The 21883-nt window shown below is 49.8% G+C and overlaps 2 protein-coding genes across 2 annotated transcripts in view; both read left to right on the top strand.

Moving 5' to 3' along the window:
- Positions 1-139: 139 nt before the first annotated feature.
- Positions 140-21883, top strand: part of LOC131208199 (uncharacterized) — a 23429-nt gene continuing 1685 nt past the window's right edge. Inside the window, exons 1-2 of the mRNA XM_058200850.1 lie at positions 140-9154; positions 9296-9996. Of these exons, the coding sequence (XP_058056833.1) occupies positions 140-9154; positions 9296-9996 (9716 nt within the window). The remainder of the gene's footprint in view (positions 9155-9295; positions 9997-21883) is intronic.
- The window catches only part of LOC131208198 (uncharacterized), a 33435-nt gene continuing 22701 nt past the window's right edge, over positions 11150-21883 (top strand). Inside the window, exon 1 of the mRNA XM_058200849.1 lies at positions 11150-12364. The gene's annotated coding sequence lies outside the window, so the exon portion shown is untranslated. The remainder of the gene's footprint in view (positions 12365-21883) is intronic.

Below are 21883 nucleotides of genomic sequence, written 5' to 3'. Positions count from 1 at the left end.
GACGTTAGATAGTGTCGATCCCGGGGAATACCCAAAACATTGATAGTGAAACATCGCGCCCGATCGGTAAGCTTAAGCCAGGAGGAGTATTCAGTTACTTTCTGAACTTCTTGCGAAGCGTACTTTTGAAGTGAAGAACATGGAAGAAGTGAGCAATCCACAACAGCTGTTAGCATTGTCCCTCGGTGATGAAGTTGATCTGTTCCACGTGAAAATATCTGGTCAGCAGATACTCTTGGTGCGGCATCGACGAACGCTGCACTGTTTTCGCTTAGAATCAGGGCCGAACGATCCATGGAGACTACAATGGTCTCGAGAGAGTTTTTTCGATGGAACCTCGGTGCGAGACTTGCGCCACAGTCTGCTCGTCACTGATTCTGGTTGGTTGTTGCTGAGAAATCGGAATGGGTTGCAGTTCTATCGTCTGGAGGGCAAGGAGCTAACACCACAGGTTTACGCAACCGCTGCATGGTACCACTCAATGTACGGGTGGAACGAACCTGGAACTGTCTTTCTGATGGGCCATTTTTACACCGATCGTGAACGCATCGGGGTGCTAAGCCGGAATAAACGAGGCAGTGTGCGCTTGGAGCAGATGGTTGAAAGTGCCGTTTTGGCTGGCAGCACCCAACCTTTGTGGCAGTTAAGTGGTACTGCGGAGGTCCCGGACACCTGGAAGCAGAAAACAACTCACCTACAGTTGGCCCTAGTAGACGGTAGCAACCAATCAGCTATCATTGAACGGACTACTCCAGCAAAATTAACCATTCACAAGTTTACTGAGAATAATCAACTGCAAACCATCGCGCACTTCGATGATGTACCGTTTACCTACGCCGATAAGGAGTGCATTGTTTTCGGTCACTTCGTCGGAGATACGGAGAAGGACTTACTACACTTCGGCAACTCAGGATTGACACTGTACGAACGGACTGGAAATACTTTTCGGACTGCACTTCAGGATTCATCGTTTGGCATTTCAGCATTCGGATGGACGGAACAACATTGGCGCACAATTAATTTGATAGACGATGATGGAGATGCCAAAGATCAACTGTGGTTGTCCGGTCCGCAGGGTATAGCGGGGTATCGTGTATCAACTGCAGGGGCCGAGAGGATTTCTTCTGACTACGAATTCCCTGATGATGCACGATTCGCTCGCAAAGTTGCTATAATTCCCGGTGAAGCACAGCCCATAGTCGTGGCCGTTGCAGGCAGGGCATTAATGTCCTTTGGATTGCCTTCGCCGAGATCGGCGAATGTGGCGAACGTTCCTGAAATCGGTAGAAACGAAAGCATCAATGATGAAGTATCACCGGACAGTAGTGAACCCATTTTTAGCAACAACCCCCGTGGTGGCCCAGTCATGGAAGGGTCTCTGGCGGAGCAGTTGGACACGAGTATGTTGGTCGAGCCAATCAATCCATTTGAGGGTAACCTTAACTTTGGCCTGCCATTGCTACTCGTTGGTAAGCTGTTAAGTATTATCACCACGAAGCACATTTTCTACCGGGAAACGGACAGCGTAGGAACAATGGGTCGAGGGTGGTCCGTAGGAATAGATTGTATATTTGTCGATCGTCGTGATAGCATCTTCGAAGAAGATCATCGTTACTATCTGTCGAAAGATGGATCAACAACACTGCTCACGCCGACGGAGGGAACGTCCTTTCAACTCGAAGACAACAATCGCACCATGGTTTCGCACGATCGCGCTGGTAATAAATGGGTGATCGTGTACGACGATGGGCAAGTGTATACGTACGGTACCGATGCGTCTATAAAATGGGACATTGGATCCGAAGACTGGCCTTTCGTGCTCGATGAACGAAAGTATGGTGATCGCAAGGATCAAATGATTCCATCTACGTGGTATCTGATCCATCATAGCGACCGAGAAGGCGACCAGTGGATGCACTACACCTATCGAGAACAATCTGGTAGTCGTGACCTGCTACTGAACACGATCACCACCAGCGGTGGATCATCGCTCCAGATGTCGTATTCGCCACAGTTCGGAGAGACGCTTTTCACTAGTTTCACAATCAATACACCCAACTACAGCCAAACGGTGTCGCTAGAGTATGTTGAAGTAGAAGGACAAGTTAGCCTGCGAAGAATCACTCAAGCGGGTAAAACCGTGCTACAGTTTACATACGGCGGTCCCGGAGGTACGATGAACGAAATCGTTTATTCGAATGGGTTGATGGCAAGGCTCGACTACACTCAGCTTCAAATCGATCCGGACATTCTGATGAACCGATTTGAGACGTTTTCTCAACCACGCGCAGAGTACGGTCCGAGCTATCTGCTAATCTGCGATGTAACAGCACATGGACAGGTTCGTGTTCGTATGCGAGATTTCCTCGGTTCCGATACCATACCGGTCGCGGGCTCACCAATCCCTGTGCTCGGGAAACGACCTGTCATCCAATACGAGGTATTCACAGGTGAAACCTACTTTGCCGTCTTACTATACCACGGCTCAGAAATGAAGCAGGAGTTGTGTTTGTTCAGTAGCGAGCAAAACGTTTGGCAGGCCGATCCCAGCTATATCAACCTACCCCATGATACTGCCATACGATCGGGACAAGATTTTCTGCTCGCCATTCAGTCGCAGCGTGTTACGGTTATCGAACGATCGAATGGAAAGTGGAAAGCCCACAAGCCATTCGCTCACGAGAAGTCTGCCCTGTTGTTTTACTTTTCGCACGGTTTCTTAACATATAACGACCAGCTGTTGAAGATCCACACCCGGGGGAACGGTCAGTGGGTGCCGGTGGACTTAGAGCTTGCTTCCGATTTGATCAAGACCAGTTCGGCCGTCTTTGATCGTTTCCAGCACCCTCAACCAGTACTTGATAATCTGAAAGCAGGGATCCTGCCAGATGCTTTAAGCATGTACCACAATGTCGTCGTGTTTCGGTCGCTCTCCCTGGAAGACACCCGGTTATACTGTCGGCTTCATTTGTTGCATCTGAATCGTAACCATCGGGTGGCACGGCGTGAAGTGATCCAGCTTCTCATCGAAGACCTTTCCTCGTACACTTTCAACCCGCCGGACATTGAAGGCAATGTGTTCCAGTTCGGATACCGCTTGGAAGGCAACAAATTTCGCCTGAAGGTGCTCGAACACACCGGAAAAATAATCGAAGAGATCGACAAAATTAAACAACAAATTGAGGAGGACATACGCGACCAACCGAATGCGCCCGAAAGAGAAAAGGAACGCTATCGTCAGGAGTCGCACGCCAAATTGGCCGAGGAGTTGGCAGAGCTACACCGGAACGTGACTGCCCAGGTTCCGTTTGCGATTGATCCAGGAAAATTCGGCGTAATCATCAACGCAGGCTACATCATAACGGCCAGCCACAAGGTACGCTTCGATGGGGTGGCTTGGAACGAGGAGAGAATCCCGCAATCAGAGATCACTCTCGATCGGGTGTCGGTCGAGCTTGGCACAAAGTGTCGCCTAATGAGAGCGCATCAAAATGCCACGTTCGATTTAGTAGGCCCCGATGGGTCGGTTGTATTCAACACCGAAACACGCGACGCCAATGAGCTGCAGATCAGGTATCCTGCGTATTTGGCCATCCATAGAAATGGTTCCGTCGTGCAGCTCTACGATTTCGATCGCGCTAAACAAACGAACTTGCCGGCAGATGAAACGTTAAGTGTTAACAGTAATCAGCTTGCTGTCATCAGTACTACGGGGGACGGAAAGGCCCTACTAGTGCGATCGATGAAAGCATTTCGGGTAACACTGCAGAATGTAGTCTACTGTCACACGTTGACTGACAGCCAAAGGGGGCACCGGAAGTTGTCCTACTTCTACGACTTCGATCCACGCACCGCCAAACCGTACGGGGCAGGCTTTTTGATGACGGACGTGCAGATAACTCCAGGTAGTAGAAGTGCGCCGTACGGCTGGTTCCAGGAGCAGTATGACGCTGCGAACAGCACCCGCAGTACCAAATCAGTGTTCAGCTCCGATGGAAAGTTTGTCAAAGTAATGGCGCAATCAACGTCGTCTGATGAGCAACATAAGCCACTCGATCTTGACGGTATTCTTACCGGGCGTGATGGACGAACCGTCATTGCCGACCTACGTCCCTACAAGCTCTCGCAGAACGTTGTAGCCTACTACGGGTTTGAACCGTACGAAAGAAACTCGAATGGTACTTTACCAGCTAGCAAACGATGGATCTGGAGCCAAGGGGCGGTGCGTGAAGAAGATGGCAATCATTTCCTACATCTCGGTCATAGCTCGACGCTCAGTGGCGTCTTTCATCCGACAAACCCAGTCGGCACGTTGATCGTATCCTGCTGGTTGCGTTCGGTAAACGCGTCGAATGCAATCGGCAGTGCAGTATCGGTTCATCAGAACAGTAAGACCCTTAACGGAGAGGTTCGGTTTGCGATGGATGGGTGGAACTTCGTAGAAGCATTCGTCGAGAGCACGGCACGGTTCGAGATTACAGTATCAACCGATAGCGATTCCGTGCTGGATGTGGATCACCTGAGAGTTACTCCAGCTCACCTGAATACGGAGGTATACATTTACGACCATCTACTGGCGGTTAAACGATCGACGCTGCTGAGCTCGGGGCTACTGGCACACCATTTACACGATGCTTTTGGCAACGAAGTTGGCCGCATCACTGAAAAGGGTATGGTTGACAGTCTTACGCTTCGGTCACGAGTGCACAATAGCCGCGTTGAGTTCAAATCAGCTACTGGGGAGCTTCTGAGGACTACGCGTTCCAACTCTTATTCCGGATCGTTAAAGTACATACCGCAGACATTAGTTCTAAGATTTCGATACGCTGCAGTAGAATCAGGCGCTGTAACGGTGAAATTTGATGCCAGAAGCTTCACGTTAGCACTTTCGAAGGGCTCTGAATCGTTGCGCGAACGCGATCACAGTGTGCGGACTCCTGGGGAAGGCGAACTAGCAATCTTCTGCACCCGGAATCGCTACAGCGTTTGGGTTGACGGGGAGCTCAAAATGGAGAATCTTGCCGAGGAGATTCAATTCAAGCAATACCAGATACAGAGTGCGAAAGCGAACGTTTGGGAAGCGATCATGCTGTATGATGTGGGGGTTAGTGTGATCTATAGCACCGGTTTCGGACTGCCCAAGCAGATGGTGGAACTTAAAAGTCCCGCGTCGGTAGTGATTCAAGAGATCCTATATGACGAGCTCAACCGTCCGGCTATCAAGACAAAATGGACCGAGATCGATGCATCGAGCATGCCCGAGCTTTTCGGTTATCGGCACGACTTCGTGCGAAATGAAACCGAGTTTTGGAAGACGGAACGGTTGCAAGGATTGGTTGCGGAGCTGAATGTGGATTGTGAAGGATACGCTTACAGCCGGACCGTGTACGGGGACAGCCCTCTGGACGACAGCAAGACGATACAGTCGTTCCCCGGAAAGCAGTTTTCTACACGCGGTGCATTTGCCAAGCACTTTGATAGGCCAACACGGATAGACTTTTTAGAAAATCTTTTCCCTCCCGGGAAAGGGTTTCGGTATGAGTACGAACGGTACCCAGATCAGGCCGTCGCTGTTACGGTGAGTTCACAAGATCGGAAGGTGGCGTATTACGTTCGGACACATCACGGCGATCATCGACTCACTACGTACCAGTACGATTCCGACGGCCGATTGGTTCTGCAGCTACCACCTTCGTACCACGAGGAGGCGGACACATACTCAATGACGAGCCCTTTCTTGGAAGGGACGTTTTCTGCCGAACAGCTGCAACTTCAACATGCTTGGGGTACCCGCTATGAGTTTGATCGAACCAGTGGTTTGGTTAGCTCCAAACGAACTCCCGATGCTGGCACGGTACGGTATCTGTATACCCCGGAAGGTTTACTACGATTTGTAGTGCGCCAGGAGCAACGTACAGCAATGTACTTCACGTACTCACCCGTCGGTGAGCTTACGCTGAAAGGAGTGATCGAACTAGGACTGGCGGATCTCAACAATCTGCTTCCCAACGACTCAGATCTACCTGTATCATCGAATGTCGTGCTATTTGACCACAATCCTACCGATCTTGCGCCACAGCATCGGCATCGGGTGCAAAGCAGCAGAAAAGTGACCAACGAGCACACGCTGTCCGAGTTGTTGCTATTCGATCACCGCGAAAACTTGATCGCGAGCACTCTCTACTCGACCACTAACTCTAGCCATTCGGTACCGATTGCGTACAAGTATCGCCAAAATCTGGTCCACGAACTGCATTACCCCATCAGCGTTCGTGGTAAGAGCTTTCGCCTTCGCTACGACTACGATGCTCGTGGAAAAGTTGTTGGTCTGGTAAATGTGGCCAGCGGTGAAAAATACGTTGTGATCGAAAACAATAGCCTGGGGCTCCCCAAAATGATGACACTTCAACCGGGGTCGGCGCATGCATACTCTCGCAAGTTTACGTACAATCAGCCCGACTACTTAACGCAGATAATGGATCCTTATCTGACTGAATCGATTGACTACACTGGCCACGGTTACGGTGGGCTACCAATAGGAGATGGTACGGTGCAGACAATGCGCTTTAATGCCACCTGGCACGCCAACAGTGAATCCCGACTACTGGCGCTTAAAGCAACCCACTTCGGATCCAGCCCAAGGGCGAAGCTATGTTTCGGGGCACTGAAATCTTCCGGACTGATAGATACGAGTGGCAGACCGACGCGAAGTCTCTATCCAGCACTTGAACTAAACTTACCCTCCGTGTGCCGCCTTGGGGCTTACGGACATCGTGTGGCGTCTCTGCTAAATGGACGAGGATTCCCACAAATCTACGGACACATGTACGATTACGGCAACCATCGGCAGTTGATAAGAGCGAAATATTTCCAGAACCAGGATGAGGCTCAGCTAGAACCACTCCGTAGCGCTTCGTTGGCGAAAGTTAGCGGTTTGAACGCAACGACAGCAGCGGTCGTTTGGAACCGTCTCGTTGAAGCCGGTTTCGTACACCGCGATTGTCGCTCAATCCGTGAAGTCGATTGCCACGGTTTGCCAGGAAAGTCCCTCTTGCATCCGGTCATCCGGCAGCATCCTAATGGGGCTGCGTTGGGAGCTTTGCTACTTCGTATGATGGCAACACGCAAAAGGCTGACGGAAAGCGTCTTCCAACAACTGTGTATTAATTGGTACCGCGATGGGGTGGTGGACCCAGACGCCTTGGCCTGTAACTCTCTGTGGAGTACACTGTTGAACAATGGATTTGTTGGCACGGACACCAACGGTTTAGAAGCAATCAGTCCGGAACTGAGGACACTGCTGAAGGACTATATCCCGCAACTGCCAGACATTGTTGAAGTTCTGTATCGGCAGCTATATGGCACCTCGTTGGGTCTTAATTCGGGCGACGTACAATCGTACGGAATCGATGGCAACGGCAACCATCGACACTTTTACACCGGGTTCCGACGATACCGGCTCGAATACGTGGAGCGAACGAACAAGATTGCCGCCGTCTACCGGACGGATCTTGCTTCCGACGACCTGCTAGAGGTTCGATTTCCAATGGACCACAACGAAGATGGCAGCGTTACGCGCGCCTTGCACAAAGGTATCGAACGTATCGTCTACGATACGCTGTTGAATCGAGCGACAGAAATCACCCTTACCGACGGGCGCCGGGTCGTCTTTGACTACAATGTACGAGGCCAGCGGCTTTCAAAGCGCTGCTACGACCAGAGTGGAAAACTGTTACGAAAAAAGCACTACGTCCGCGATGTGCAGGGTAAGCCACTAATCGAGTACGAAGCTCGGTACGGCGGCGACAATTCACCGGGCAACGGGGAAGTACGGGCAACGATCTTCCTGTACGCTGACGATCGACTGGTTGGATTTCTGCGAGACGATCAGTTCTACAGTGTGGCGCTCGATCACGAAGGATCGGTTAGGTTAGTGGTGCGAAATGGTGAGATTGTGGCGGCTTACGACTATCTGAGTTACGGGGAGTTGTTGCGAAGCTACGGAGAAGATCCCAACGGGCAGCTGGACTATCGTTACACGGGAAAAGAGTGGGACGAGGAGACGCGTCTGTACGACTTCCATGCACGACTCTACGATCCAGAACTGGGTCGCTTTTTTCAGATGGATCCCAAGGAGCAGTACGCCAGCCCGTACGTGTACGCCGGAAACTCCCCCATATCGCTCGTTGACCCCGATGGACAATTTGCCTTCATCGTGGCCGTTATCGCCTTTGCTGCCGTCGGAGCGTACCTTGGGGCAGCCGCAGCCAACAACTCTTGGAACCCCGCCAAATGGAACTTCAAACGAGCTCTCTTGGGTGGATTGATCGGAGGCCTGGTAGGTGGTTTCGCTCCCGCAGGCTTTGCCGGGTCTTTCGCCGTACTGTCCGGAGCGATCGGCACGGTTGGCGCCACGGCTGTGATGACCGTGACAACCGCGGGATTCGGTTATCTGAGTATAGCGTCGGCCAATGGCAGCTGGGATCCACGAAAGTGGGATTGGTCCCAACCGGGGACATGGAACGCACTCTTCACGGGAAGCATTTCCGGTGGTGGACTGTTCAATGCAGTTGGCAAGATTCACAGCATCTTCCAATCGGCAACCGTACTGAACCGGGTAGGTCTCACGGTCCTCACCACCGGCGTCACCGGCGGTTTTCTTGTGTACGGAGGAAGCCAGGCCAACAATGGAAGCCTGGTGTTTTGGCAGTGGGACTGGAGTAAGCCAGGTACCGTGTGGGGAGCTGTTGAAGGGTCAAGTTTCGGGTTGACCCTAACGCCGCACCTGGTTACTACTGTGCCAGAAATTGTGAAGCGTATCGAGAAACTAAAGGCGATCGGAAAAACCCTAAAAGAATCCACTACCGGGGCTAATTTGGCGGCGATAAGTACCACGGTGAAAGAGGAGCTGCAAGCATGGCGCAAGATTTACTCTGACATCAAGGGGAGAGACATAGTTCGGTTCGGACTATCGAAGGATCTGTACAAAAAAGCTCAATCTCGCGCTCAAATGCACCTGACGAATCCCAAAGAGGCCATGGCATTGATCGACAACGTCCTCGCAGTCGAAGAACTGATTGGTGGACTGCTAAAGAAGAACCGACGTAGTATATCGTTTTCTGGCTCTACAATGTTTCCTTTAGCCCTTTCCAACGTAAGCCAATTGGCGACTAGTTTGCCTGCCGAAGAGCATTTGTTATTCATGGTTTCCGGCACGGACAAAGTTCGTCATTGGCTTAACAGACTTTTCCATGGGTTATTTGGCGGTTCGAGTAAATATGGGAATTTTTATCAGACTACCGGCACCAACGTACAACATTTCAGAGAAGAGTCTGCGGAACGTAAGAAATCGTTTGTAATTCCGAACTGTTTCATCCGAACGAGCGATACCTTGGATAGGATAGTATGTTACGAGCATCCTGGAGTGTCGTTCATTTTCCCGCACCAACACACCGAACCAACCATGGCCGAGGACAGCTATTCCTGGTGCTACCCCGTTGAGTACGAAGGACATCCATCGGTCGCGTGTTCGGGATCAACTAGCTCGTACATTTTCACGCCACGTGGGCACGTTAACTATCTTGATCATGTGAACGTGACCCTGACATTGCTGCTCGTGCTTCCAGCCATCGCACGCAGTGTAGTATCGTTCGTTGGAGCAATGCTCCCGGGCAAGGCGCCCTGCACAAACAGCCCTGAAATAGTCTCCGTGGACGAGCAAACGAACCTCAAAAGCCAACTGCAACGGCTGCACAGGGCGATTGATGGGCACGTAAAGCTGCTAGGTAATTCTGTCGAGTGTAGGTGGATCAAAAGCATAGCCGAAGACATCGAGGACGACGTTCGCGCTTTTGCTGGCCGTGTCGGGCCATCCCGTGTGGCGTACCAAGAGTTGATAGATCGCATACGGGCGCTAGAAGAAGAGCTGCTGGAAACGCAGGATATCGTACAGGGCCCGATTCACAACGATCATCCTTTGCGAACTGAACCATTTAGGCTAGTCGATTCCCTGCCTTCCGCTGTTAGTAATCTTGCGCCCTCCGGAACACTTGTGCCGTTGGATAAGTTTATGGTACGTCTCCTGCGGTAGGGTGTGTTTCTATGATACTAGAGCGAAGCATTTTAACTCCTTCTACTCAGAAATAACAAAACATTCACCGTAAGGCACGGAACGCGAAAGAAAAATAAAAGAAAGTACGATAGAAAATACTGTTAGTAATAAGCTAAATAGTTACCATTCAAGCAAAAACCGTTACAGTTCCAAATGTTGTCAAAAATCTGAAGATATTAAAACAAGCTGAACAATAAACCAATAGGCGGAGAGAGAAAAGTGCTGCGAAAGAGTTGAGCTCAGTCGGTTTAAATTTGAAGATGTGCATGAAAATAATGTTCTTGGCGCAAAATTGACGATGATTGGTCAAAACATAAAATCAACATTGCAACATTGGCTTCACTTTTGGCCACATAATCTCCTGGAGCTCCCAAACTGTCGTAGAAATCAAAACCTAACATTCGTTCTCTTAGTTCATAATAAGATTCAGGTTCGCATCCACACCGATCACATGGCGGAAAACCGAAACACGAAATCCATTTTCAAATTTTCAATTTTACCACTTTGCGCACAAAACAACAACTCTAACCTGCAATAGTTGCCGGCTAACTCCACCGCAACACTAGGCTGTTCAATGAGTTCTGCGCCTCGATAAGAGAAACACAATTTATGGTTTGAAAAACACTTTTCCATTCAGTATGCTGGACATCAACACACTGGTTTCAACGAGACTCCAATTTATGAATTATGTTGGCCATTTTCAAAATGTTCCTTCTTTTATCGAACCGCAGAACTTTTGGAACAATCCAATTTGAACACCATCGCACGCACACACGCGAACGCACCGACGTGTGCGGACGTGTCGTTAACATGGTGTTGGTGCAAACCAGGCCAGGTTCAGGTTTGTCATCAGGTTTGAAGGTTCAAAGTGACGTTCAACACGGTTGGGATTCTCAGAGAAGCAGCAGACACGTTTTTTTCTTAACTTCCAACCCAACCTCTGCTGCGCCAACACCGTTAAAATTTTTGCCGGAGCTGGTTGTTGGCTTTTCCGAGACTTTTCACGCCGAACGGAGCACGAGGCCGGAAGGAAAGAAGACCACCATTTTTCCACGCTTGCTTGGCCGTCCATCCGCGAGGGAGGGGGGAAACAAGGAAAATCCGCCGCCATCGCCGTGCTCCGCAGTTCTTCGCTAGTGAGTTTCGTTCGAGCCTACACCTCCGGCAATATTTGTGCAAACTGTTATCAGGCGATTCCGTGATACGTTGTCACCCGTAATTTCGAGGTTTATTTCGGCTTTGGCGGCTACAAGTGAAACGGACCCAAGCAATTGGTGTGTGCTGAACGCGGGTTCCATCAACCCTTGGCCTCGGGACACCATTTTCCAGGGCTCAAACGCCATCGTTTAGGGCAAACCACAAGCCTTTGCGAGAGAGAAAGACGCGAGGCAGAGCAAAAAAAGTGAAGTCCGATTTTTCTTTCACTGACCCTGATAAAAGCGGGCACACACCAGCAAAACGAGAAAAAGGAAAACTGTTGACGTGCGAGAGAAAAGGAGGGCACGAGTGAGTGACAACCGCGATAGGACCGCACCGTAGGCCAGAGCGAGAGCTCGGAGAAGAAAAGGGGAGCAGTGAGTGAAAGGCGTGCGTGAACAAAGTCAGCGGGCGAGTGAACGAAAAGGAAAACAAATCGCACCAGAACGGACTCTGCTTGCTTTCCATCCTGCTGTTCTGTAGCCATTTCCGCGAGATCGCAGCAGCCAGTTTTGGAGCAAAGTATTTCCATTTGCTTCGTCGCTCCCTGATCGCCATTCCGGTGGAGCCAGTGCAAACCATTCCTTTCTGTCACGGCGAGTCGCGCATCCGAAAGTGTGTTCGTGTGTTCGGTTCCGTGTGCGCGCGTATGTGTTTACGGGTGCGACAATCAACCAGCTTTTAGGTTTTGCTTTTTTGCACACTTGAAACTTTCGTGGACGTTTTTTTGCTGATAAAAGAATCGTTTCATGTTCGGTTGCTGGCTGCCAACAATAGGGGCACAGTTGCAGCGTGTGGTGTATGAACAGGATAGCACGACAGGACTCGGCAAGGACTGGTTGCGGTGGTCAAAGTTGCAGGACGAGAGGACCGAGAACGCACGGGAAGCAGTGGACGCAATAGGGCAACCCTTTTCCTCTACGCATCCCACGAAGCCCCAAACTCTGAGACAATATGTTGATTAAACTGGTGAAAGAAGACTTTCCGTGTCTGAAAAACGGGTTTATATAACATTATCTACGTGCTATCGAGTTTCTTCGGATCTATTTCAACAAGGTAAGTGCCATCGCCACATTCTATTGCGCACAATACGTAGTTTCGCGTTGCAGATTCCGCGACGGCCGAGGAAGTTCCCATTTTGCTTTCGCGAGAAGATCCTGTTTTTTATTATCATTTGTTCAACGCTGCGAGCAGTTCCACTCGCGGACACGAACACATGCGCGCTTTCGTGTGCGATGGAACGCACACACAGCAACGCGCACTGATTCGACGAGAGAAGCTGTGTCAGTATTGGTTGGATTTCTTTGTACAACTTATGGATTGTTGGGTTGCGCTGTGCGCGCACTGGTTGCGCGGGGGTAAGAGGGAGCAAACGGTTTTGTTGACTGTCAACAAAATCAGCTGTCAGCTGGTAACTCAGCTGCAACAGCGGCGCTCAGGCGCTGCGCAACAAACTGTCAAACGGCTACGCGAGGCAGTCGCTCACGAGTTTGCTACGAATTCCGTGAATTTATCATTCCGGAAAATGACGGTATTCAATTAAATCTTTTTGCGTCGGATAGCTGACGATATTCGAATTAAGTTGCACTGTCCATGGGTCTGATTCAAGGTAGTTAGACTAAGGTCCCTAGGAGACTCTGATGGACGGATCGATAAGAAGCGAAGCCAAACGTTCTCATCGCCAAGCGGCAAAATATTGCGTCACACAGCTTAACTTTCTACTTCTATCCTGTTGCAACAAGGAGAAGGTTTTTACCCGACGGTTCCCTTAAGAACCATCCGATCAAGTATAGATTAATGTTTAAAAAGTTCCTTCAACCTTCAATTTGCGGCACAGCAATATGATATCATGAAGGATTCAATGGGTTTGTATCAATTTACAACCCGTCATGCTGACAAGGGACTAGCGAACTTATTGACACCCGCTCCTTGAGAACCATTCTACTGCGTGCGCGGTGAAGGTCATCGAACTCTAACTCGATACTCGTCCCAAAAGTATCATTTACATCAAGCCACGACCCCGAAACATTTCGGACGTCACTCACAGAGGGTCGAGTGATTAGATACGTCGTCAATTAGATAGTCGTCTAGTCTGGATATCCCGCCGTGCTTCTTCAAGTACTGTTATACGCACTCGGATGTGATCCCAGTCTAGACAGTGTAACCTGGAAAATGGCACAGGAATTCCTCTTGCATGTGAAACTAGGTGCATCCTAGACAACAAAGACCGGACACTATTTGGTCTGGCTGCTCTGTACAATGTCGGAGACAAGATGCTCGGCAGCACACCCCGTGGCAATCGATCCACGACGTCGGTGGCTAATAAATATTTATTGAAAAAGTGCAATGAATTTAGAACACACTTGCCTCCGGTCCAGACAGACGTTGATGTTGAGTAGTGGTGGCAAACAAAAACAGTCATGGACTACAAAGGACTAGCGTCGAATGGCGGCAGGCCACGAAACCATCTGACCACGACCAACGTAGCGATCCATGAGCCATTTACTGGCACGGTTTATGTACTTCCACTTCGCCAAGACGGGTTCGCGGACTTTCGGAAATCGTCAAGCGGTGTAGGCTTTTTGTGCGTGGTACACCTTCGGCAACAGGAGCAAAAAATCCAGACAGGACTTGACCCCTAACGACTGGTTGGTTGGCAAACAGAACGCAGACCAGACGAAACCAACGACCGCGAGAAGTCTGGTCTCCCCGTCGTCGTCGGTTGAGGGGATGAAGGATGCACTGCAACCCGCTACGCGTGGCGCTGCAGGAGCGACCGAAACACCAACAGGGAGACGCCGAAGAGAATTGTTATCTTTGTTTGGTCTGGTCTCGGTACGAATGCATTTTCTGACCCGGTGGAGAACCGTTGATGAACGTGCTTGCCAACCCAAGGGAACACCCCTTATTCTGAGCCTTGTGGACGTTTGCTGCACCTCCATTCTTGGCCATTCATTCGCGTACTCGTTGCACCACATTCTCAGTGTGAATGTGGTAGTTTTTCCATTTTTCCCAGTTTTTTTTTTTTTAATTTTCGTATTGTCTGTTTGGAACTACCTTCTGCCCAAGTGCGAAGACCTGCATTCATGATTTTGGTGTTAGTTTACCATTTTGTTTAACCTCTCTTTCCGTCGCCTTTTTCCGATCCGAGCTATACAGTGATTTTGCAGGACGTGTAACATTCTCGGTGTGGTTGTGCGTGAACGAAACACAGAAAGAGAGAAAGAGAAATGAAATGAACAAATATGGTTCGGGACCTGTTATCTTCGGCTCGACGTCATCTCGAAAACGGGAACAGAGCCAACATGTGCGCCGCCCCGGGTTCTGCTTTCCACTTCATCAAGCACGAAAAATTGGTGAAAGGAAAACGATAGAGCGACAGCAAGGAGAGAACACGACAGACGGACTGGGACAGAAATGAAACAAGAAAAGTACAAAAGTGTAAATGTTAGTTTATAAGCAGAGTTAAACAGAACAGAAACAGACGACGACGACGTTAGTGCTACTCTCTCCACAGACAAAGATCCGCGGCCAACCCTCCGAACCGGTCTGCTCTTGTTTGTTCTGGTTTGAGATGATCTATAGATGTTGCCGTTTCGTTGTGTCCCGTCTAGTTTGGTCTTACTGATGGTCCAGATTGTCGCATGTGTCGGTATCATAATAGTGATAAGAAAATGGAATCATAAATGTTTACCAAACGCATTACGCACTTGGAATGCATCCTTCGCATCGACCGGCTCCCATTGCTTTTCAAACATATTCACATCGGTCATCATAGCTCCGAATGCGCTTTGTGCATTTCCCGAACCAGAAACTAATTGAGGCCAAGGATAATGTAGCTCTGTATACGTACACCAGTGGATTTGGGCCACTGGGGGGAGATGTCGTGTTTTCGTTCATTGTTGTCTCACTCGCCACCAGGGTGCACGTTGTGTTTCGGTGCGATATTGACGTCAGTTTGGGACCTAAAATTGCTCATGCAGTTATATTTAATCGACAGAGAACGATTGGCTCTGGTTGCTTCTATTTGTTTTCCGAAAACCATATGCAGACAAAGCGAACCGAAGGACCTCCTACGACAATTTCGTTCGGAGCGTATGCTTCCCTCCCGCCGGATCCAAATAGAATCGGTTCTTTGTGTCTCGTTGCTCCAGAAATGGGAGCAAATGAGGACACCACTGCCAAGGGATCCTGGTCTGTGGAGCTCCCGGGTGCAAGGCATGCGCAAAGTGTCCCATCCACCTGCGTGCAGGAACTCTCATTGTTGCCTGTCTTCTGTGTTCCGTATACGATTCTCCGTTTGCCTACGCCAGCGAGTCTCTTTAAATTTGTCCCACATTTTCTTTATGGTGGATAGCAAGAAAACTTTTCCCCGTAAACATTTTCAATTGCTCTCTTAGTTTTCTACAAATAAATGAAATGCAACACAAAATGATGGAACAAACTCTGTACAATTTGAAGCATATATAAATTCATGCTGGGAAACGTCGGAGTACTTACTTCCATTTGTAAGTCAATCTTTCACCGTAGAGGCGCCGTGTCCGGATGCGTTTGGAAAATTAGGGGCCCATCACTAGCATATCAAAACAATTGTTCAAATTTGCTGCAACTGTTGTTTTCATTACTAACTACGAAACAGGAAGAAGACGTGCACCAAAAACTGAAAAGTCTGACGCACAGGTAGCAAGTCAGTACTCGGCCGACCAGCCGATCGAAGGAAAAAGAGAAACCTATGTTTCTTATGCAATTCGTTCGTGTTTGTAGCTGCTTCGGCTCGCAACCCACAGGCTGCGGCCGTCGTCTGTCTGTGGCCGTTGTAGCGGAGGAGGAGCCAGACAGGTGGAGCAGGTCAATTTGAAATCTGCTCCCAGCAGCAGTCGTATCCGTCCCAGGGCGCGCTACGTCGACTTCCTTGTTGTAACCTGCGCCCAGGATGTGATTGTACTTACATTCGGTTTTCACTGCTGATGCACGATGAGTCAGCAGGAAGATAAATAGTTATGGCTGTAAGGCAAGGCTATCGTGAAGAGACGCTTACGGGATTGACTGACTCAACAGCCAACGCGCGCGCACCACGTTGCTGGCGAAGCGCTTATGCTGTGTATGCTCCTCCGGTAGCAACAAGGCGGTAATGGAGTAATAAACGCTGGCATGCGCTTCGGTGGCGAAAAGAAAGCAATCATTGATCGTGGGCATAGTGTAAGGAAAAACATGCCACACGCCGCTCTGACCGGGGCGAATCGTTAAAACAGGCTGAATTATGTATCACGGAAAGTAAAAGTATGCGGCAGAGTATTGAAGGAAACTTTTTGAGCCCCTGCGGTCCCGGGGCTGCCCAGTAAAAACCTTAACGCTGTAGTGCGCTCGCAAGTAATCATGTTTATGTAACGTTCGAATTTTTTAAATTGTGTTGCTCAATTTTATCAGTTTGATGCCAGTCAGCCCGCCAAGGCAATACTCTGTTTAGCATCCCCACAAATTGTATAAGTAACGCGTACGTGACGTAGCCTTGAAGCCAGTCAGTCACTATCAACCCGCGTGACCGTGTCACCGCTGCACGGTTTAATTAAAAATGTGTTTCAAAGTAAGTCTTACCTTTCGGAGGCACACCTCCGCCCGGCCCGAGCCGGGACTACCTGTAATTGCTAATGAGGATGGTCTGTCCTACGACCTTTAATGGTGAGCCGTAAATCCAGCCAACCAGAACCCCATCAAGCATAGTGGGCACTGTTCAACCGGCGAAAGGAATCAATTTGGTCGTCTAGACTCTAGACACTCCGCTCGGGGAACAGTACTGTCCGCGGACAAAAGAAAGGTATTATCACAGGCAAACGAGCGCCGCCACCGTGGCGATGGTTGGTAACCTCAATCCGGAGCCGGTGCTATTTTATCGCCAAAATGCGGCTGCCAACGCACCGCCACGCTCGGTACCCGGGTGGTGGACTTTGCGACCCCACCAAGGTACTGTGGCAACGCGAGGACGCAACGGAAACAAGTAGAATTTTGAGGTCACTTACATGTGTGCCATCATTAGCGAGCAACAGCGTTATATTACACAGCTCACTCGCTTTTAAAGTGTACCGGTGGGGATCGCAATACAAACACGGAGGAACAACAGGGTTCATGGGTGTGTGGCTGCAGATAGCTGCACCCGTTTCCACCGAAGGTCCCCCGGTGCATGCATGCGGGCAACGCCAAGACTCAAACCCTGGCCCTGGCTGCGCATATTAATTTGAATTTTACGAATCAGCTTAGGTCTTTATTTCGCTTATTTTACAGTGGAAATATTGATGCTTAAAAGTTCGTTACGTTTACGTTTATGTAGCAAACTCTCGAACAGCCGTTTAGGAAAAATGAACACGACCTCTTGGGTTTGTGAAACCATAAACAAAACGATAGGGGACGATTCCCCACCACTGAGCGGAACAATAAAGGGGGTCACGGACGCAAATGTTCCGCAAAAATAAGATCAGCCAAATGCGCATGTGTTGTCCTGTCCGATCCGCTCGCGACAATGCAAATGATGCCTCGTGGTGGTGTTTTTGAGTTTATCGGTGGTGTTGCATAATGTTAAAAGCCAAAAAATAAACGAAATGATGCAATGCAACCCTCCTTATGTTGCTGGCTGGGTGGGTGCAGCAAACAGGACATCCCTTCTTCCGCAAGCACAAAGGACAGAGCGATTCTTCGTTTGAAGCATGTGAAGAAAAGTGTCAGTTACCCTCGCGAGTGACCCGGATGGGAGTGGGGCCGCGTCCTCCCAGTGGACACTGTTAGACATCTTGGAGACGCAATTTTAAGCAGTGAACGCGGACTTTGACGTGCGCATTTGTTAAGTCGTGGTCGAGACGCTCGGTCCGGACCCCAAGGTCTGGGGGCGCGCTGACGGCGATGACCCATCGACGTTCTTATCTCTCTCTCCCATTTTGGCTGCTGCCATTTATCTGGCTGCTGATAGCACAGTACGACGCGCGTGTATGTGCAGATCGTTTGACAGCATGTCGATCCGTGAGTTTGACGTTTGAGATTATGTACCCCGCCGTGTGTGTACGTGTTCGTGTTCTGATAAGATACGCGATAGAGCACGACGCTCGAGAGGCGTGTGAGAGGCTTCGCCGTGAAAATCCGAATTACGAAATCGCTGAAGATTTACTGTTATTTTAAGAAAAGAGCAAAAATAAACGCCACGCTCGCGCTGCTGCGCAAGTGTGTGGTAGTGAAGTCAATTGGGTTCAGTCGATTCAATTAACCAAACACCTTCAATGTTTCTTAAATAACGGCACACGTGCAAGGGGGGCGAGCGGTCGATCGGACTGTCCCCGCCATTGTTTGTGACGTCTTGACTTCATTTTTCTTGCCACCGAAAAGCGAAGGACAACATTCGATTGTTGACCGCGAGCAATAAAAAAAAGGCCACGAAAGGTGCCTTCGATGACGTCTTTGAAACCACTACACCTTCAGGATCGTATATATGGGCACACGTTAGGGGCTTTCGGGAGAGCTTATGTACCGCGCTGTAGGTGAGGTGTTGGCGATGATTACATATCAGCTGTTGCACAGGGTGTACGGTACATACTATTGTGCCGCGACGCCTCATTTTCCCCGTTCAAACTACTTTAGAAGGCTTCCTTTTTCGGAACACCGCTCGCTTACCCGTGGGCACTTTAAAAGCGTGGAAGAATGTTGTGTGACGGAGGCTCTACTTGAGTCCTTTTTTTTGCCCCCAGCGCAAAAGGGACGTGACGTGGGCTTCGTTCCGCTTGTGGCGTTTTTTTTTTGTTTTGTTTCTGGTTTTCATCAAACGTGTGTCATTGGCCTCGCCGCAAGCGACGAGCGTTATGAATTTATTTCCCTTTCGCCATATTGCGTTTTGCTTGTTGTTTGTGGCGTATTCTTCTACGCACCACCACCAGGACCCATTATCCTTCCGTACTCGGTTTCGCATTAGCAAAGGCCAGGGTTCTGTTGTTGTGTGTTGAATGAAGAGAGGGAACACTTGCGTCGTAAAAACCGAAGGATGGCATGTGTCGATGTGTTCGTAGCGGTCCAAGATCTGCTGGACGGCAGGTTTCGAGCAGCGCGGAAGAGAACTCTGTTAAGCGGAATGGAAAAGAATGGAAAAGAAAATCGTGTCGCGAGTGCGAAAGAGAGAGGTCGATTCAGTCGGACCCCTCCAGATGATCATCATCGTTGTGGGCGAGAGACCACCACTAACACCGGCAGCACGCACCGCTCTAGCGTCGTACCCCACAAAAAGTGATGTAAATCCGTTTTTCTATGCGTGTGCATTGTTTTCCCTTTTTTGCGCTTATCGCTTCCTGCTGCTGCCTACCGAAAAACATTGTAGCGAGAATTGAGGATGACTGTGCGAGGGTAAATCATCTGGGGCACCCGAGAGGGTGGAATTGCGAGAGCGAAGCGGCCCTGGAGAACGAAAGGTGGGAGGAAGCTCCGGAAAGCTCTTCTTGCTGCCGTTGAATGGGCAAATTTTCCTCTATCTCCCTCACTGTTTTGCGCCCACCGTAGATTTACAAATTAATACCTGATCAGCGCAATGAAGAGGAGATCCCCAAAAAGCGCTCTTTGCGAGCGTTTGGTGGTGTGGCGCACGACGAACGATGGAGAAACATTGGGAAGTATTAGCAGCAAACGAAAAAGGGCAAATCATACTGCGTAGTAACGCAATTTTGGATCAATTCTCTCTCATTCGTCGCACTCTCTCTGCCTCTGTTTGATGGACACTGTAAAAGAGAGAGAAGAGATTATCACCAATACAGACACGCTCTGTTATGTGTTAAGTTGACAGGCGAATGGAAAAAGGGTCACGCATTTTTGGTGAAGGTTGATATCGAGTAACCGACCTGCCTGATAAATCGGCCCAAGAGTTCATCGAATCGGAGCCACACGACCCGACCGGAAGGAAAAGGATACCATGCGAGGCTGGGAAATTGTCATGGGTGCATCCACAGCCTTCCTTTCCACAAATCAACTCTGCATCATTAGCATAACATAATTCAGCAGCAGCAGCAGAGCGAGATGAGCTTACGTTGCCTAGAGGCATAATAGCATTGAAAGTATCCCCACCATGCACCGCCCCTCGGGGTCGCATAAGTTACGCATAAAACGTCGCATTATGGAACGCAACGAATGAAACGGACTTCGAATGAAGTTCGCATCTGCATGAAACTACGACGTCCCCCAGTTAGACAGAGGTTGGGCCCTCCACATCGCAGTCCGGTTTTATTTCAATTGTCATCCAATTACAACCCGTTTCTTAAGTCGCCACGCGATGTTTACGTAGACGTCATTTGATCATTTGCCAGGGGAAGAAACCAAGGGGGGCAGGTCGATCAAATCCACGGCTTTAACCAACATTTTGGCGATGTTTCAAATACTACTTTGCCCCGAGGAAGTTGCGCAGTTGAGACCAGGTACATAACTGGCAGCACATTGTCTGTGGCACGTGTCTTCTATTCTGGGTCTTAAAAAATATGTTTATTAAGAAGACTTCCAACAACAGATTGGGGCTTTAAGAATTAATCGTGCTCGTTCCTTTTGAAGAGGTCCAAATTGGATCGATTTTCAAATGAAAGGCACAGAGAGTGGAGCCCGTCCCGATTGGCATTCGCATTGGACAATTACGATCCATTTCGGTGCTTTCGGAGAGTTCTGCTTCCGCAGCCGGGAGATACAACAACACTTTAATGGTTCCCAATGTGCGTACAATCCATTGCCATAGTTTATGCGATGTTCAGTTCTTTCCTGTCATCCCTTTCCCGTTCGCACACAGTTCCATGTTACAAAAAACAGGGCTCCGTCCGACAGAAAACAAATTACCGACGGGCTCCATGGTGGATCGTTTGGCTGCTAGCCAGCACACCACCACCACACAGCAACAAGGAGCAACTCAAAAAAACAGATGAAACTTGCTAGGATTCCGCGAGAGAGAACGGTGGCCAATGTGTGTGAGGCTTCGAGCGCATATTGCGCACTCTCTTCCGACACCGAAAATCAACATAACGACGAACCGTTCTTCACGGACCTCCGCTGGTGTGTTGGTGAGTCCGCTGGGTCCGCTGGTCGTATAAGGAGAAAACGTTCGCTCCGAGGACACACCACACGCACACCGTCGCAGGGCGGACCAGCTGATTCGGTCCGTACATAAAACCGCCCGCGGTACATAACAGTATCGTCGTCGTTCTTTGCGCAACCAGCGAGAACCCCCCGCTTGCGTCTTGCAGGCGGACGACCATGGCATGCGCAACACCAACACCAACGTCGAACGTTCCAACTCGCTGCCGCGCGGAGCACCGTCCTTCTAGCGGCCACCGGCGCAGAGAGCATACACCACCACCACCACCGCCAACCGACTTCTGATCCTCATTTACACCCTTGAGAGCGAGCTCCACATGTGCTGTTCACGTTTTTTGTGTATAATGTATTCCACCGCCACCGCCACCAGCAGCTCGCGCGGCCATGGTCCTGATTTAATCGAGCTCTCCTCGCCTGTTGTGAGTGATATCATCGCGGTGGTTCCTTGCGCGGCCGCCCTCTTGCTCGCGCACACGTGCCATG

This window comes from Anopheles bellator, chromosome 2, assembly GCF_943735745.2.
Source record: "Anopheles bellator chromosome 2, idAnoBellAS_SP24_06.2, whole genome shotgun sequence".
In the NCBI taxonomy this organism is placed as follows: domain Eukaryota; kingdom Metazoa; phylum Arthropoda; class Insecta; order Diptera; family Culicidae; genus Anopheles; species Anopheles bellator.
This window is presented reverse-complemented; position numbering and strand designations above follow the sequence as displayed.